Consider the following 20,360-nt stretch of genomic DNA (forward strand, 5'->3'; position numbering starts at 1 on the left):
TATCAACAGATCCGTGACACTGTTTGTTTTGCATCTGAATTAATTTTCCTTGTCACTGTGCTGTCCTATTTTGATTAAAATTAATGTTGAAACTTACATAACATTCTCAGTTTAGGTAAGAAGCATCTATTGGTTAACTTATGTATCCCTATGACTATGTTGTTTAACATTACAACACAAAACCTACATTATACATCTCTTAGTAACTCGTATTTATTTCTACATCGCAATACAGAATGAAAGATTATCCTTTGTTAAAAATAAACCTAGCTGTACAAATAAATCACTTATCTTTGGACATGTTGCGACGGGTTACACAAGTTTGACCTCCAATCCACATTATAAATATGATTTACTGTGTTCCCTATCAGAGCACATAGAGACATACATGAGTTATCTGATTGTATACAGATTAGAGGTTTATCAAACCAATAGGCTGTTTCTTCCAGTAATACAGTTCATGATCAATATGACAACTTGATTGACAATTGTAATTATATTCCGATAGAACATGAGACAGTTGCACATAAATGTTTGGAAAGCACTAAATAAATATAATACTGAGAATGACGGTTTCATGTTATTTACGAGACTTTTGTAACTAATGTTATTCCAGGAAAGCATTTATCTCAAAATAAAAAAAATTGACTGTAAAGATAAACATAATATTTCTTCAACATTTACTAGAATATGTTATATAATAGCTGTGTATTAACAATACACCAGCTTTTTAAAAGTACACAACAGTAACTATACTACTCAACATTTGCTATACACCATTAGTTATTTTTTATTTAAATTTTATATTACCACAACAGATTTCTTTCCAATTTTTGAAAACTGTGATTCAGCAAAGTTTGGAGATAGTCAACTGCCATGAATCCGGGTTGACTAATCCATTACACACTCGAACATATAGTGCTTAGCAAGAATTGAGTAGTATATATTGGTAACATGATTTTATATAACGTTTAATATATACGTTCATTTGATTTAACATTGACTTTATGCTATATTCAATTTTTAAAATATACTCTTTTGTAAGCACAAAATGATTGATTGTGTTTCTGCTTACTCTACTTCTCATGTCCCTTTATCTTATAACAGTTTGAAAAAACAAAATTTCCCTCACTTATGTTTATTTAAGAGGCACTTAGAAGTTATAAAAAATCCACAACCTTTTCTATTTAGTCAATCAAGTGTCCAATTAATATCACTTGTTAAACACTTATCCCACAAAATGTATATAAACTATAAGACATAAACCATATGATTAGAAATTGCATATAAACGATATAAATTTTTGCTGAATTTCATTCTTTGTCGATTTGTCACTGCAATTTTAAATGTAACAAATAAATTCATTTACTTATTTTCAAAACACTTGTAAAAGTCAAATGTTATCTATTTTTTATTTGTTCTTTTGTATCAACATTCTTATCCTCATCAAATTCGACACTGTTGTCAACGTCATTTTGTTGCATAGCCTTCTTTATATGATAGACAATCAAAGACAGAAAACGCGTCCACACATCTTGTAGTTCCTCACACCATGGATCCTGACTGTACGGCTTCATTGCAGTTAGAAAATGAGGTAATATTATCTGAAAATATTGACAATGAGTATCAAAACACATTCAATATGTAATAATTTACGATAAATTAGTATCTTCGTTTTTTAGGGCCAGCAACTAATATACACCTGCGTACTAATATTCAATTAATTTGGTATTTAACATACATCAATAAGATTATTTAAGATGTAAATATTACACTCAATAATATAATCCTATATGACTGTAGCTTGACATAACATGTTTAATTTATGATGTTCAAAAATACCTTAAAAATAACGTCGTACCTGAATATCATTAGAGCGTACATTGTACATATTATGATGTTCACCAACTTCTTGTAGAATATATTCCATACTTGATGGGTCGTTGATATGTATGATGCATTTATCTATAGTTGACATGACCCTCACTGCATGCTGTTGTAGCAACCCCGATTCCTGTAATTTGTTAACATCTTTGCCTTCGAATGTTGAAAACGTTCTGATCAATTCCGGGTTGCTTTTGAACATACTATATTAATAGAGAAGGCTTTATTAGTAATCATATAGTTATATGTCAGATTGTATTGTAACGAATAGAAAATGCTAAACTGTCGATATATTAATGAATAACACTTCCTTTTTGTGCAAGGCAATGGTTAAAATGTTAACGTTTTATTAGAATAAAGAAATAAGTCAAAGCACTTTGTTTTAATTATTTCGTTTTTTTTACATATAAATGTGATATTTATTTTTGATACGTGCAATTTATTCAGAAAGTCAGAAGAAGATGAAAAATGAAAAATAATACATAAAATATTTGATCTTAAGTGTATCTATAAATTCAAGGATACTAATAAAATGAAATGTTTGAACAGATATTTGAGATTAACATATTGTATGACTTGCTCAAAGTCCTTATTTGTTTTCGCTTATATCTATATAGTATCTCGATCAATGTATTATATATCAAACAAAAATAATGTTTAGAAAGGATTGCCCTTTTACAATCAATTTCTTCGTGCAGACGTTATGACTGTAGTCAAACAAAAACATTATGAAGTAGTAAAAATTTCTTCAATTATTTAAATTAGATACACGTATTCAAGGTTTTATTTTTTAAAGTTACAATACATTAAAAGATTTAAAACACATGTAGATATCTTAAGTGACAAAAAGTATATAATATAATTACACATGTTATGTCACAATCTGTTCGGTGGAAATGAGCAACAAGTTCACACAATCACAAGACGAACGCCAAATGTAAATTGCTAACAATTAACTGCAGTAAAATCGAAATAGTATAACAGCGAAAGCACGTAATTAGCCCATTGAAAACTGATGACAATCGTTTTAATCAATAAATTTCGAGCCCCAAAAGATTACAAAATAATATGATTTAATAATTGTAATCTTCGTCTGACAGGGTCAAGAAGAGGCATGTATTTCCCAGTAAAAATCTTTTGTTTACTATAAGCTTGATGGATTATCCAGACACTTAAATATATTTGATCCATATAACTATTTACATATAACATGCGAGGTAAAGTCGTAAAATTAAAATCAACACCAGTATCTGTCTTTTTAACCAGTATGAGGTTGTGGATATAACAAATCCTTTATTCATGGGAAAGGTTTAACATTTTATGTATCAAATTGGATCAATCTGAATGATTGCACAAACTGAATGTAAGACACATTGTATAAGCTGATTTGAATAATATATGCAACAATGTGTTGCCTTAAGTTTAATGTTATTAATATAAAAGTAGAAAATGCCAAAGAAAACATTTGTATTATATGTCTCGGAAAAAAATGATGTTCTGTATTTGTTTAAGTATATTCACTTTACTATACTTTTGTTTTTGCAGGTAAATTGAAGTATGTTAATTTAATGATTAGTGAAATTTACAGCTCATGGTTTAAAAGTACAGCCATTCATCGGCTTATTAATATTATATAATACCGTGTTAAATATGAATAATTGTAGTTTGTTTTAAAGTATTAAAGCATCTGCCTCATAGATATAATAATTATCGAGTAAACAGCCATGTGAAATATATTTTATTTTGAAAGGAAGATACTTTCAATTATTTTGCGATGACTTATGTATAAATACTTATATCTAGCTTAGATTCATGATATTGAGAATAATGTCTACGGAGATGTTGCCATGGTTCTCGTGAAAACTTTCCAGAGTTCTTGCTGATTATGATAAATATGATATTTCTGGGTTGTTTCTACGGCAACAGCCTTAGTTTGTTTTCAAAGAGAAAAATAGAGTAAAATAAATGTTTACTGATATGTTTAAGTTTTAAGTTCCATCATGATTTCAAAAGGTATTATTGCTTATGTGTTGATGTCTAATTACGGTTTTTACTACATTTTTGTTTGAATTCAAAATGTAAAACTGTTCTGAATGTTACTAAACATTTAAAAACATTGGAGCTGGCCTATTTTGCTATAATATCTATACAATGGTTAACAAAAGAGTTTGCTACTACAACCACATGCTCAAAATGTAGTTGACAACCTTCGAAAGATACAATCGAACAATTAATAAAACAATTAAATGGCTAAAGATATTCAAACATGGTAAAGATATTTAAACATGGTTACAAGTATTTATCATTACAAATAACATTTTAATGCACATAATTCGTTTGGACGAAAGAAAATTAAGTGGTTTGCCGTCTTGTATGATATAACAAGCGAAACTTCCGTTTTATAATTATTTTAGGGAGATGACAAAATTGATAATAATAATATTATTATTAGAAAAGAAAACCGCATCACGTGTTTTATTTGAAAGGAACATTATAAATTTTGTTATGCCAATCTTATGTTACGGGACTTATCAAAAACGAGAAAACGGCCTTCAAAACCGTTTCCACTAGATAGTATAATTCATTATTTCACATGGCAAAAATACACATTTTGTTGACAATACCGACCCATTTTATGTCAACCTTATGGTTGATATTATTATATAATTATATAGTACACATCCAGCCCAAAAATATTTTGAAGTTGTGTAAATGTAACATTGGACATAACTTTTCACGTCACTAAGATAAAACTAAATGAAATACCCAAAACACACCCTGATAAAAGCTTTATATATTTCTAAAATATTATAATATTGTGTTACCAGAAGAAGACATGATGTTAAAACAAACCTAACGTATGTTAAAACTCCAATGTTTGCAATGTGTAATTTCAATCCTTGCCAGTTATTTTGAATCACAGCTTTATCCATGTCTGTTAATTGTGGAATATCTGTGGTGTGTATTGTACCAACTTTGCCTTTTATCATCGCATTAACGCCACTTTTGAAAGAAGTACATCCCATTTCGATTACATATGTTCATTAAAATATGATCATTTGTTTCTGCAAATAATTAACTATAATTCTTATTGATATATACTTAGTCTAGTAACTCCCTAGATTCATTGATTTTTTTTAAAATCCAAATCTTGTCTTCATCACGTAACATTATCACAACAGGAAAACCTTTTACTATATTACATTGCAAATCCCGCAACCGAATATTGCCTTTTTAGTTTTTAAGCTTATAGATTCTATCCTGATCGAGAAACTCTCTGAGGAAGAGAAGAAAAGACTCTGTATAGAAAAAGATTTATATATGGGCTGATTCTATTTCCACGATCATATTTCATCATACTGAAATAAGTAGTGTTAGAATATTGAGAACACTTTTAAATTTGCGGGGCGTAAAGAGTTAATCTAGAGATTTATTCAGATACGAAATCAACCGTTTTCTAATAACGGACGATGCAAACTATGTTCAAATTGGATATAAGAAATCAAAGTGAGAATCAAAATACAATTCATGCTCAAATTGTTTCTTTATGTCGAACGCCCACTCACCTTAGTGTATTTTCTTTTCTTATTATGATATTGAAAGAATCAAATAAAGAGGAATAAAATAAAGTAAAAGTGATAGATTTAGCATATGTTTATACCAAATAAAGCAGTAGAAATGGTCGTAAAATTTTAAGAAGCGATTCAATGAGTTCATATATGATATTTTTAATTGGCATGTTTTCATAAGATGTTTCTTTGTTTTTTTTTATTGTTCTCGTGGTATTCAGGACTTACCTGTTTTTGTTTTTTTGTTTTAATTTAAATGTTTACCGTCTTGTTGGCATTTCCAACCGTTAACTTGGTTAGCAGATATTGTAAAGAAGTACCGTAATAAACAAATATGAAGAAATAGCTTGTCAATGTGAATTGTTGACATAATATTTGAATCTTCTAACTTAAGATTATTTTTAAAATGCATATTCTGCTCAGACTGTTGTCAACATTGCCGGAACATAAAGAAATCATAGTTCTTGCCCCGATCATTTCCGATATATCAGAATGCGATAAAGATAAGTTAATTATCCAAACAAATCATACGTTGTATCTGCTGGCAAATAACTTGAACAAATTTAAATACAACTTTGGAAAAAGCAGCATTCCTGCATCATTGATCATATGTTTCAACTTCATAACACTTAAACATATTAAAGTTTTACTCCTTACATGATTCCATTTTTTTTATTAAAACATAAATGTTACAAGACAACAAAATTTCCACGTCATTTTAGAACTACAAAGACAATAATGTCATTCGCATGTCTCTCAGATGTTTTCTTTAATGCAGTTTATTTTTACTTTTGCTTATAAAAGTTGCTAATAATAGCAGTTATAAAAGCACTGACCCGGTATGGGAATTTACATCACAACATTTTCTCCATAAACATAATCCTCCATAACATACTGGTTACAATTATAATTATTTTCAATAATAAATTGTCAGATATTCGGATATTATATTGCTTATCGAAAATTGCATCGACTTTTAATATAATTTATAACAATTCAAGTATCTATACAAATTTTCTGTTTTAATCAAAGTTTTTTAATTGAACATTTGTGAAGAATTGATTGGCAATTTGGTACAAATACAGGAATAGACATTTTGTAAATAGCATAATCATTATAGCATCTTATGTAACCATCTTGCTTGAAGAGCCAAGCTAAATATCAATCCCATCTTATTACTAGGAGAGAAAATGTGTATTGTTAAGTTGGTCAATTTAGTTGCAATTCATACAACACATAGACCTCTTGCTTTGTCTGCATTACTGTCAAATATTTTATTGATAATAAAATGTTGTCCAGGGAAACAAAAATTAAGATGCCTTGAAGCTTGATTTATGGTGTCCTTTTATATACGCACCTTCTTTAACGTCTTGTGCTATCAAAATATTATTGCATCTTAATAGAGTTAATCAAATCATTAAGAAAACAGCTTAGTTAAAACATCGTCTAAGGTCATGCTTTCATTCTAGTTCTTCAAGGAGATTCAGATACCGTTATCAAATTTCTTCAAATGAAATATTGTCTGCTCAGTTAAGAGCAGTATTACTGCGCTTGTTAACATATATATGAATTATATTTATATATTACTTTTCATTTTATGTAATATAGTGGCATAATATAAGTAATCTAATGCATTATTGCGTATTTTGCGTACATACAAATTTCAACATAAAGAACATATTTGATTCACGAAATATTAACAAGAGATATAATTAAGAATTAAAAACAAAACTCTTATAAGTCATAACCCAAATGTTAGCGATGTAAAACTTCAAACGATGTTAAAAGTTAGTATTTTGTAAAGCATCCTTTTTCCAAATGTATCAAATATTGATTTTTTTATATATTTTACAAGCTCTCTCATTAGTCAAAATTACCTTATTGCATTTTTGACACTGGTACAACACCTTTAACTTATCTAAACAACTTTATCCACCAAATAACTTTAGGTTACATTGATTTTCATACGTCTTATAAGAATTAAATAGTTGTCCATCATCGGCTAACCTTTGTTTGTTATTTTTCAGTCTAAGTAAATATCATTTCTGAGAATATTCGCTTTTTTCTTTTGAATTGTGTGTTTTCGTTTTTAATTGAAAAATCTCTCTCTTGAAGAAACTGTTATTTACTTCAGAGGCTTCTAGTTATTTCCTCTATACGTACGTTATTTATAATCATAATGAAAATTCTGACATAAAGACACGTTAAGATATATTTTTAAACCCTTATTAACATTCGTATTTCAGTGTATGGCAAAAATATAAGACTATCGAACGAGTAAGAAAATTGCGATGTTTATTATTTCCGTCTGTAAGCAGTGGAATATAAAATAGCTTAACACTGGCCCCACGCTAAGATATCTGAAATGGACTTCACTATCTTTCAGAACAAAAACATTCATCCTTTTAAAGAAAATTCCGAAATAAGTAATTGACTGAATAGCAAACAGTACAGACCATGATCAGACGGCTGTTAGTACTTGTCGCATGGGTAAAATTAATTGGCGTCAGTAGGAATAAAGTTGAAATAAATGACGTGTCCAAATCCAAAACAATAAGTCAATTACTAGTAGTTAATTCTTAAGAGTAGAACGACACATATAACTTTATAATATAAAAATCTCATGGGACCAATAATTAGCGAAACAAATGATTATTAATTAAATGGTAAGATTTTCTTGATATTATCTGAAAGAACAAAAAATGCTATTAAAATCATTATCATATATTCATTTAGTTTCAAGTCTGGTGTATTGATAATCCATGGTTATGTTTACTTTAAATTTACTTCAGTCTATCAAACACATAATATATTTTTTTTTATTTACTAAATATTGCAGCCAAAAAAAATGACTCAAGAATGTTTGTAAAACCCATCATCCCTTTCCTCAAACTGCTTTAAGAGACGGTTTATCTAATCTAACCCTGACTGAGTTATCAAAACGTTAAAAGAATGATTTATGTTAAGTTTACCGAGGTCAAATACTGCAGCACTGATCAAGTTACTGAGAGGTTCTGGTAATTTGATTAAACATTTGTAATATCGGTATATTCATTCGTCTTAAATAAGTTGTAAATTGCTATTTTGTATAGGGTATTAGAATTCAATTGGCTGGAATTTATTTTATTTTATATATATATATATATATTGTCTGGTACTATATTTCAACATTATACGATTGTAGCCTTTTGAAGATCTTGATTTGTCTCCTGCATAGAAACAATACTGATTTCAGTATCTGGCAATAAACAACTTCCTAGTAGAAATAAACGGACTTTTAAAACCAAAGCTTTTATTTAAACTGCGATATTTGTTGTATTCAATTGTATTCCTTTGCAGTCTGGCGTAGATTAGTTTTTATGCAGATTACAACACCTCTACCATTTGTCATTGCACTAACGCAAATTTCGAAATATTTGAGAATTATATTGTTTTAGACTTTTTATCAAAATTTATTTTATAAAATAAAATATATTAATGAATAAAGATTTTAGTGTCTAACATTCGCGTTGCAATTTAAATAAAAATAAAAAATAAACTGAAAATATTGTTTCGAATATAAATTAAACTTATAGTATGTCAATATATTGACAGTAGAATGTTTCCCTTTTATATGAAATTATAGTGAAACAAAACCATAATTTGTAGAACAAAGGAATGTGTTTTTCTTCGTCGACTATACTAATCATTTAATATATAAATGTTGCTTTAATTATTAGGGGACATTCGATCATATCAGTGTATTTGATATATACTGCAAAACCTCCTTTCAGAAGAGTATTCATTTCCAGTACATCGTTTGCATATGGTGTGGGATAGCCATATTTTCCATTTCGTCCCTTTTTATCTAGTAAGATCATGTTTTTTTTCTTTTTAAATTGTTGAATTACATTTGGAAAATCTACTTATACTTTTTAGAGATAAACGAGTGAAAATAGGGTAATTTTATAACTGTTAATGTTTACATTTCAAAATCTGGATTGTTAACTTCCTTTACTATTTTAACAAATTCTGAATTGTATATTGAAGATATATATAAGGATGCCCAATTGACAGATGACAAATTTGACCATTTTTCTGAACCCACCCTCTTTCTGTTTAATAATGTCTAGCATATACGCTCACAATGAACTTATTCTTTTCAAATATAATTTTCTTTGGTTTTGTTTCTTTTCATATCAAAACTATTGCATCTAAAATGAGATAAAGATGAAATAAGTAAAACTGTTTTTTGACTGACGAAAACATATTCTAATATTTTAATTACTAACGTAAATACCTTTTCTTTTAAATGCCAATATATATAAACACATTTCGATATAATAATATGTATGATAAAATATAAGGATTTTATGATAACGTTACTCTATAATAACTATAACAAAGTATTCTTAACGTTATTTTGTATGAATTTCTTGCTTTTAGAGACTGATTAAATATATGATCTATTTATATTACCACGATAATATACCGCATTAACTTTAATCCATTCATTTTCAGTAAATCCAGAGGCTGACAAGGACTATTGATTGTCTTGAGATGTTGTGAATGTTTGGACTGTTCTGTTGACAATATCGTGTCATCAAAATTACTAATAAAGATGCAATGAATAATTATATAAATTGTAAGTTTGTTATATTTGAACTATGTGTGGATGTACAACTCTGTTCGTGTTTTTCTTTGGCATGATTGTTTTTATATATATGCCAGTCATTTGCCACACACTACACAGTTGAACAGTCAAATTCAAAAGCAACTTTTCGACGGGAAGACAAGTCTAAAAAGCAAATGAGTTCCACAAACAATAATCTGAAAATGACTTGTTTTAAAAATGTTCATATTCTGACTATATGTCTTCATATCATATTGCATTTGCTTCTCATTAAATTTATAATATATCAAAGTGCATAAAACACATAACACATTTTTTTATCATTTATGAATTGGTAATTCGTCCGTGAACTGTATTAATTTGAAAATGTTGCCTCGATTTGTACACTGACTTTTAAATGGAAAAAACTAAAACAAGCTGCGCAGACTATTTAAAACGTTAAAACAAAAATAGAAGATAAACCTCATTTTGAAAACGTTATTACTCTCATTAAAATATAATAACATTGATATGAACCTACCTTTGATTAACACAATCAATATTAGAAAGAAAAATGGGAAAACGTAATTACTTGTACAAGAATATAACATCAATATGAACCTTCCTTTGATTAACACCATTTACATGAAAACAACTAGATAAACAAACCTGACATATGTCATTACTCCAATATTAGCAATGTGCACCTTCAATCCCTGCCAGTTACTTTGTACCACCAGTTTATCGTTTTCAGTCAGGTTTGGAATATTTTCATTCTGTTTATCACCAGCTTTGTCATTAATCGACATCTTATTACAACCTTTGATATTAATACATCCCATTTCACAGACAATAACGTAAAATATGAACGTTCCACTTTTAATTTATCTAACAAGGAGCCATGAGTATACTAATTTTAAGATACCCCTTAGATTTATCAAAATATTGAGATACTTATATACAAAATAAAGAATCTCGATCTGTATATTTTATATGTATATCTAGATTATTAAATTCCTACTCTTTTCTGTAAAAGAAACTGACTCTGTGTGATAAAAGAAGTAAGTATAGCACAAATGCATCTAATGTTTTTCTTTGTGCCACAAATATTGATAAAAATACGTTAACCGATGCTGAAATTTCGCACGGTGCTCATATTAACATATTTAACACAGATAAGAGCATGTACAAACATATCACATTTACTATATTGATCGAGTGTATATTTGTGATGTAACCAATTTTTAAGAATTGAACGCTTCCGATATGTTCTGAACGATATATATAGGACTTGACGTTGGCCACATGTAATATTGATAAATTTGTAATACTTAAATATGAAATTGTACACATTTATGTCAAAATGTTAAGTTATTTTTATTCTTATATATTCTGGTCACTGATTCTTTACAATAAGATTGGTATAATGTCACTTTAACATTTGGGGCTTTTTATTGTTTTCATATCTTTTGAGTCAAAAATGTTTTAATGATTATGGCTATTTTCCCATTAGTTTATACAAATATATTTAGTTTATATTGGAAGCTATAAGCGTATTATGGAAGCTATAAGTGTATTATGGAAGCTATAAGCGTATCATGGAAGCTATAAGCGTATTGAAACACTCTTGAATCTGCTCCTGGACGAAACCAGTTCAGAGCAATGTGTGTAAAGATTCTTGCTCACGGAGGTGAAGAAGTTTCAACCCACGCTGTCAGCATTCTGTAGATTACAAGTCCGATGCGTTAACCACTCGGCCACGCCGCCACTCTTTTTCTTACAAATACATGTATATTTATATGTGATAGAATTAATACGTTGATTTGTAAAATGATAGTGGACGGTATTGTTGTAGTTATTATTATAAACATAGTATGGTCAGAAAATGCACAAATTGACCAAATCAGTTTTTATTTAAATTCTCTGTAATTGAAGTAGAAGTAGATTCAAACTTATTTATGATTGATAACGAAAATTATAATTATGTCAAAATTGTACGTTTGTTGTGTTACTCAGCTATTGTAGATAATATAGATTAATCACTACGCCACGGAGTTTAATTTTGTTCCTTTACACTTATGAAATAAGAGTTTTTTAAGTGAAAAATAGACATGCAGCTTTACAATTTTCTCTGCCTTTTATACATAGCACACATATACAATCGTAATACCTGAGACACACCTAGCAACGCGTTAATTCAAAACAACACTTAGTTACATGCAATACAAATATTCAGGGGAATGTGGTTAATATGAGTTATTTGAACTTATAGTTGAGTCGTTGATATTACATATATATGCAATTCAATAATTTTGAAAAATAATTTTTGACATGAACAAAACTCCAATGAAAATTATCTCCATATTTTGTAATATAGTTGTTTCGATTGATGCCACTGTCTTCATAACATAGGAATCCATGTTCGCAATACAAAAAGATTACATTATGGTTGTGTCATTGAATAATATATACATTATAGAAGATACAATTGGCAATCTACAGAAAATGAATGTTTGTCGCATATTGATATTGCAGATGGTAACATTGTATTTAGATAAGGCTATATGTGGTTACGATTATTTAGATATATACCATCAACAATATGTAATAATATGAGATGTTACAGCAAAGTCAGATTATTGATGATTATGCTATTTCTTTTACAATTAGTATATTGAGCTCAACTTTCAAAAACCGTTTTCGATCTCATTATAATAATGAGTTTTAGTTTCAATTATTCAAGGCGTATACACCAATAATGCAGACACACATAACAACGGCTTTTAAATTTACTTAAGGCAGTAGATACTCATCATAAATTGTCAATTCTTTTTACTGAAATTGTGTATTTATACAATAAATATGCACATGAATGGCTGAACAATTATTTCGTACCAGTGTTTCAGGAATAATAATAAAGTAAGGCGACAATGATGCTTTACCAGTGTTTTGTTTTCTCTCCTTGTACATCAAATACAATGTATTAATAATAATGATAACGGAAACATAATATTGATCTTTAGCATTTACTTAATGAAATCGTATTGTTTAACAACTTAAATGACGATGTTATTACGTTATTAAATGTACACGGCTTATTTTGGAAGTGTGTTTTTCAGTAAAATTTGTACTTAGATTTTACAAAATAATTATAACACTTAATGATTTGTATACTATAAATGTAAGGTACATGCTAAATTAATGGTGATACCCAGTTTGAATATCAATTCGAAAATTAAATGAAAAAAAACATGAAAAAAAAATAGTATACTAATAGATAAAAACGACAATAAAGTTAAAAAAAACTATGTATCATTGTTATATTTTTCCGAATCTGTCAAAAAGCCTTATTTCTTGTCTATCTAATGAACTAAAAAATAAACCACCTGCCAGGAGCGATGGTTAGGAAACTGCCCGCCTATATGACTGAAATACTGCTGGAAAAAGGAGTAAAATGATACAAACAAACAAACAAAGCTTTATGATGTTTTACAATGAAATGTATTTTATTACTTTTAATGAATCATTAAAACCCTATATGAAATATATCAATCATAGTAAACGGTCGACAAATATTCACTCAAAGTCTTAAAGTGTCTAAAACTTGATATACTAGGTCAAATGTTATAAATATACAAACCATACGTACGTCAAAATTTAATTGTTACCAATGTGTAACTTATATAAAACATTACCATTTATTGCATAAAACACCCCTTCCAGTTGTATCAAGTATATAAAAAAATATTCTTACGATTCAAACCGACTCTTTCATTAGTCAAATAACCTTATCGTAACTTGACATTGGTACAACCCATTTCACTCCCATTTATTTCACAAATTTTAATATATCTACCAAACAATGTTGAGTTACATAGATTTCCATACATATTCCAAGATGGAAATAGTAATATATCTTACGCTTAGCGTTAAAGTATTATTAAGTTTTAACTTATTATTAGGCTGTTTTCGATGTAAATGATATGGTTTCGTTCTTAATCTTAAAATACTCTCTTATAGTAAAACGTAATGACTTGCTACAGCGGAATATATTTATTTCCATGCGTAAGTAATTTACAATACTTATAACACGTAAAGAGATGTTGAAGTATTTAAAACCTTTATTAACGTGCACGAAATTCATTTTAATATAAACCGTACATGAAATTTGTTATAATTTATTATTTCTGTCAAATAGAATACCACGTTTGTTAAAAAATACAAAGAAAAGCTGACTGAAAGTCAAACAAATGTAATTAAAATACAAATATTTAAAAAAAATATTGACATTATTTACATTATTAAAGACATTTTAAAATGTAGGAGTGTATCTTGTAATTGCATTTAGCAAAGGTTTTACATAATGCATGTTTTTATAAATAAGATAATTCAAATAAAGAATTATGCCTGTATCAATTGCAAATATATTTCAATTTTTTAAACAACAAAAAAAAAGGTTATTTGTATGTATATGTATAATCCAGCTGATGGAGATAGTTGTACAGTTTATAATAATAATAATAATAATAATAATAACAATAATAATAATAATAATAATAATAATAATAACAATAATAATAATAATATTTATATACAAACCTAACATATATCATAACTCCAATGTTAGCAATGTGTACTTTCGATCCTTGCCAGTTGTTTTGTATCATCATTTTATCATTTGCAGTGAAATATGGAATGTTTTTATTTTGCTTTTTACTAGCCCTATCATGTATCAACATCTTATCGCCACTTTTGAAACTGATGCATCCCATTTCGCTTACAATATCAGATATAAAGACTGTCAACCTTTAATTCCTACTGAAATGCCAAGTAAAGAGAAAACGATTGATTCCGAAAGACAGTCAAAACTTCTCCAGCGATTGAAATACAAATCTATTATGAAATTTATTAATATGTTTTAATTTAAAATTAGATTCCACTTTCGAGGAAATCTCCCTCCGTTATGAAATCTATCCAGTTTTTAAATGGAACACACTTTATGTCATACAAAACTATTTGTTTCTTAAACAAGTACAACTAATGTATCTAGTATGTTCCTCTTAATTGTCTACAATAATGATACAATTGAGATATAATCAGATATAGAGACATGTCATAGTGCTCTTATTAACATATTTATAAAGTGCACAATTCGGTACATCACAGATATTGAGATAAGTCACATTAATCTTATTTACATATAGACCCAATTTACGAATAGTACAAGCAGGAATATTCCAACATCGATCGAGTCAGATATTAGTGATGCTATTAAATTCGTTTAATTAAGTCGGGAGCAAGCAACAGTGAAAAGTACAATAACAAAATAAACGATAATGACGTGTTAATATTTAACACATTAGTCAAAAATCAAATAAAATTCTTAATATCTTTTACTGCTGTCTAACTTAAAAATTGCAATTCTAATATCACCTCTTTACAATAAATGCTAGTAATTTTAATATACAATATGCAAATCACTTTTTAACACTCATGCTATTATTTCAAATATATAATACGCGAATCGTTGTTGATGCAAGTCTTTTCAAATGTATTTTCTAAACATTCACACTTAAAAATGATTGTTCACACTATCTTCGTGCTTCTGTTGCATGCCACGTTGAATATAATACACTATAAACGACAGAAAGTTTGCCCACGCCCTTTGTATTTCTTCACACCACTTGCCCTGGCTATACGGCTTCATTGCACAAAGAAAATGTGGTAATATTACCTGTAATTACAATACAAACTCAATTAAGTTAAATTCAATTCAAGTCACATCAGAGTGCAATGGTTTTAATCTTTTTCCTTTACTTGCCTTTCGTAATATGAAATCTTTGACAATAGTTCTAAATTAAATAAATAATACGTTTACTTTTTTAGTATATATAGTTTTACTATTTCAAATACAATATTGTGTTGAAAACAATTTTGCAACAATTTTGAATTTGATTTCGAAATCTTATCATAACCAGATTAAAATAAATATAGATAAATAATAAATAATTGTCAGCAATTGTCGTCGGTTTTATTAAAGATCAGGGCTTTAAAATACGTCTCTTAGCAACGATTACAATTGACAATTTAGCATGCTTTTCTTTCTTTCTTACTCATTTTCTGCATTTCATTTTAATGATAACATTTACCTGTATATCAATAGAACGAACATTGTTCTGTCTGTGATAATGGCCTACTTCCCTTAAAATATGAATCAATTTGACATGCTCGTTGATACACGTGACACATTTATCTATGGTTGCCATTACTCGGAGTGCATGCTTCTGAAGCAACCCGGATTCTTGTAATTTGTACACATCTTTCCCTTCAAATTTCGAAAACGTATTGATAAGTTCAGGACGGCTCTCAAACAAACTGTAAAATAAATCAAAATATATGAGACATAATAAATGCTAGATTTAATTTTGTATTGAATAAATATTACTTGAATATTTAAATCTGACAGCGTGCTTTGCTCAAAAGTAGAAAGTCAGGGGTCGTTTGTTTGGGATTTTTTCCCGTGACAAATGATGTGGAACATTGAGTCTAATTGTTATTTTCCTCTCAACACTGATTCACCAATCATGAGGGATAAGTAGCCGGTCAATTACGAAGAAATTGGTTATTATTGATTAGTTACGTGGAAAGTCGGTTAGGTTTATCGACAAGTCGGGATATGAGCAAACATGTAGTAAGGTCGGTGTAAATACAAACAAATTATTCATCCATTTGCTCAAGATAATAATTTTCTGTAATATATTATAATAACCGATGATGTACTACTAACAAGCACTCACCTCACAATACATGTTTCATCATTATCATTTTAACACACGTCAATTATAAATCAAAGCATTATAATACTTAATAAAATATATAGACTATTGAAAAAATGTGTTTATTTTTCTTTAGGTTTTGTTGTTATAATTGATAGCTCAGAGAATTCGTTTCCGTACTTATCTGTCATTGCATTTGATTGCCTTTCTTATATCTACGGCCGATAAGTTGTATAATCAGTTTTTTAAAGCTTATACATGAAATGCAGAAAACCTAAGTACTGCTTACTTTGTTAGTGAATTATCTGCCCTTGAAAGTATAATTTGGTTTCAAATTCTAGGGCTAATAACACGAAAATGAGCTGAGTTACTCTTTTTATTCCACTTGTGATGGGTCTTTTAGCATATTTTATAAATTAGTTTAGTTAAATTCTACAATACAGTTTCTATTTTGCCAATATAATTATGTTTATTTAAAACACTAACGTATGCCTTGAAAAATGAATAAAAATGCATAAGACAAAGCTGATATAAAATCTGACAAGAATGCTTATCAAGCATATATTAAGTGAATAATGCTTAAGATGCATGCAATACAACAGACTTTGCTCCATACAGTCGTAGACATTTAAAGCAGCATGTCTCTAGATTTATGTTATTTGTCTTGAAAAGTTTGAAATTAGCTTTAAAAAAGATATTGTGAACTGAACAAATATACTGATTTAAAAATTGTAAACTTCCCTTACACTCCACGTAAATCACCTAAAAATAGGATCAAAGTAGGTAAACATAGCCCTTACTGCGTTAGTCACGTAGTACAAATATGGTGATAAGTACAACAAAACAAGAAATTCATCGCAAATAACAGGAAAGTTATCACTTGAATTTTTATACTCTCTTTAAATTTAAGTATATTTAAAAAAAATATTTTGGCTCATTCGGAAGCATTAAGCTTTTAAGTAAGCATATTCAATGTCATCGAAAACATCAGATAACGGTCTTATAACACTTATTATAATAAATGATAATAAATTTAACATACTGTTGCTATCTATCTTTAAATTTATAATGTTTTATCATTTCTTCTTCACAGACATGCAATTACTTTTTGTTATTACAAGGTAGTTAAGTTTTAAATCTCGTTCAATATAATGATATCATAGTGATATTTGTATCATCTCTTCGTGTACTTTTATTCTTTGTTGCAGAGATTTGTGACATAATTATAAATCGATATTATAATTGTTACATGTACGTTCATCATATCGTGCTGAAAAGAATTAACACATCCGCCATGTATTGTATTACAAGCTATGTGTTGGTTTTTTTCAGATCATTATATTGTTGTAGCAAAATATTGGTTAAAATGTTTACGATAAAATGTATGTACCCCTGTTACCTTTAATGTTGAACAAAATAATGAAATATTATATAAGAAAAAAAATGAAGTAATATAAATAAATCAATAATGATAAAGATAAAATTAATATATTAAAAATATAAAAGCGTCACAGGAAATAAAAAATAACGCAAATTAAATCTTAAACAAAATAAAAATATACATAACTTCAGAATGCTTTACGTGTTTTACGTTCTTTTCTCACATACCTCTTTTCTGCCATAAATAACGGATGTAATAAATTCATAAAATACAAAAATGTACCAACCTTACGTACGTTATTACTCCAATGTTTGCAATATGCAATTTCAAAGTCTGCCAATTGTTTTGAATGATCATTTTCTCTGCTTCACTGACTATCGGGGCGTTTTTCTCGTAGTCATTACGGTCCCTGTCGCGAACAATTGCCTTGTCCTCATTTATACTAACATTACATCCCATTCTTGAAACAAGTTTATCTGTATCATTTATCATACAAATTCAAAATAAATTAAATCGATCAAATAATTTATCAAATTCTGTTTATCAACTCACTCAAAATTTGTTCAACATTTATAAGCGTTTATTTTAAATGTTTTCTCCGATTTTAATAACTAGTTGTATAAATGTCGCTACAATGAATTATTCTAAACGTCTGTTTGCTTGCCTGTTATCAAATCATTTTCTTTCTTAATGGAAAAAATAATAATCTGCGCAGTAATAATCGATGTTTTCCTTAGACAGTATGTCCGCATATCTTGCAATATCCGTATTCAATCATATAAAATACCGGCGAAATGCGTGACGGTAAGACCATTCACCTGGTAGACCATATCAATGAAAAGTATGAGCAGATATTCAATAAATTGCAACATCGGCGCTAGAGCACATTTTTATAATAATGCAATTCATTTAAAATCCTTGAATTCTAAAGTACTGACAGAAGCGGATTACAGATAAATGAATTTAAAATTCTACTGAGACAGCACTGAAGGTAAAAATACGCATGCATAACTATTTGTTGGTAATATAAGGGTCAAACATTTGTAATGTAGAGTTTCTCAACACAAATGTCATTTACCTAATCGGTAAGTCTCTTGAAATTTTGTCATTACTGTAAATGAGTAAAGAACAGTCATTCTGCGTATAGAAACTTTATCTTTAAACATACATAGATGACAGGTGTCTTTGCTTCACTTTGCAATCATAATACACATACAAGACGCCAGGTCTTGAACATAGTTTTTAATAACAGAAATTGAAATTCAAATGCCCATAGAGCCAAGCCCATGCTGATGCTTAAGGTTTTTGATATTTGTTTATCACTTTCTCTATCTTCTTTGTCACATTTGAGACCATTCGCTGACACAATTTTCCCAATGATAATAAGATTTTTATTATGCAAATTTCGATAAAATGGCCCAAAAGTAAAAAGAGGTTGAACGCTTTTCACTAAACCCGGGCGGGCTTAGAACCGCACTAAAATCGTGTGTAAATTAATTGTAAGTATATCTTTTTATTAAATTAACTTCTGTATAATTGTCCTTTAAGCTTATATTGAAGTAAATATTGTTTGATCTCATTTGAACTCATTTGTAGTTTAAATGATGTATCGAAAAGCATTACCTTTGATACCAAAAGCAGCACTGGCTGTCCATCCTTTATTGATTATAACAGTTTCAACAACTTTTCCCATTGTTCTCAATATAATGATAATATCAAATACGTGGAAAATGCCAGATATTTACACAAAACAAGGACATGAAAAAAGTAAATTTGTTTTCCTCTTTGGCATATTTGTACATAATACTCTGGTTGCTAAATGGGATATATTATAATATTACAGAGATTGAAGACGAATTTCACTTTATTAATATACGAGTATATCATTGTTATTCAAATAATTAAGAAATATTTTTTTAAACGTTTTAATTATCATGTCTACCCATCTGTGTTTTAAGTCCATGATTTCCTGACTTTCAAGTAAAAACGAGTGACGAGTGTTAAATTGTGCAAATACTTTAAAGTAACATTTGTAATTTGAAATTCATAAATAAATAACATGACATGATGCGTTAGTATTTATCATTTTATTGTCATTGTTCTATGTACTCGTATAACATGTAAATTTATGTTAAAATGTGTATGATTAAACTTTTGTA

General features: G+C 28.5%; 2 protein-coding genes across 2 annotated transcripts; both read right to left on the minus strand.

Annotated features, from left to right (window-relative positions):
* Positions 1-349: 349 nt before the first annotated feature.
* LOC132739726 (globin-1-like) lies at positions 350-5,035 on the minus strand. Its single transcript, XM_060727513.1, has 3 exons — positions 4,738-5,035; positions 1,862-2,087; positions 350-1,604 (listed from the first exon to the last, which is right to left on the minus strand). Exons 1-3 carry the CDS (start codon positions 4,908-4,910, stop codon positions 1,401-1,403), a joined length of 603 nt encoding a protein of 200 aa, XP_060583496.1. The 5' UTR covers positions 4,911-5,035; the 3' UTR covers positions 350-1,400.
* A 10,422-nt stretch (positions 5,036-15,457) lies between these two features.
* LOC132739727 (uncharacterized) lies at positions 15,458-18,666 on the minus strand. The gene is made up of 3 exons (XM_060727515.1): positions 18,488-18,666; positions 16,194-16,419; positions 15,458-15,778 (listed from the first exon to the last, which is right to left on the minus strand). Exons 1-3 carry the CDS (start codon positions 18,658-18,660, stop codon positions 15,617-15,619), a joined length of 561 nt encoding a protein of 186 aa, XP_060583498.1. The 5' UTR covers positions 18,661-18,666; the 3' UTR covers positions 15,458-15,616.
* Between the last annotated feature and the right edge of the window lie 1,694 nt (positions 18,667-20,360).

The sequence above is a fragment of the Ruditapes philippinarum genome, unplaced genomic scaffold, assembly GCF_026571515.1.
Source record: "Ruditapes philippinarum isolate M1 unplaced genomic scaffold, ASM2657151v2 ctg781_1_1_1_1, whole genome shotgun sequence".
NCBI classification, from domain to species: Eukaryota; Metazoa; Mollusca; class Bivalvia; order Venerida; family Veneridae; genus Ruditapes; species Ruditapes philippinarum.

Excerpts from the sequence above, each read along its gene's own strand:
- LOC132739726 (XM_060727513.1), bottom strand. The coding sequence starts at position 4,910 with ATGGGATGTACTTCTTTCAAAAGTGGCGTTAATGCGATGATAAAAGGC. Across the intron at positions 2,088-4,737 it reads GGAGTTTTAACATACGTTAG|TATGTTCAAAAGCAACCCGG; the intron begins GTTTGTTTTAAC and ends CTATTAATATAG. Across the intron at positions 1,605-1,861 it reads TACGCTCTAATGATATTCAG|ATAATATTACCTCATTTTCT; the intron begins GTACGACGTTAT and ends CAATATTTTCAG.
- LOC132739727 (XM_060727515.1), bottom strand. The coding sequence starts at position 18,660 with ATGGGATGTAATGTTAGTATAAATGAGGACAAGGCAATTGTTCGCGAC. Across the intron at positions 16,420-18,487 it reads GGAGTAATAACGTACGTAAG|TTTGTTTGAGAGCCGTCCTG; the intron begins GTTGGTACATTT and ends TTTATTTTACAG. Across the intron at positions 15,779-16,193 it reads TTCGTTCTATTGATATACAG|GTAATATTACCACATTTTCT; the intron begins GTAAATGTTATC and ends TTGTAATTACAG.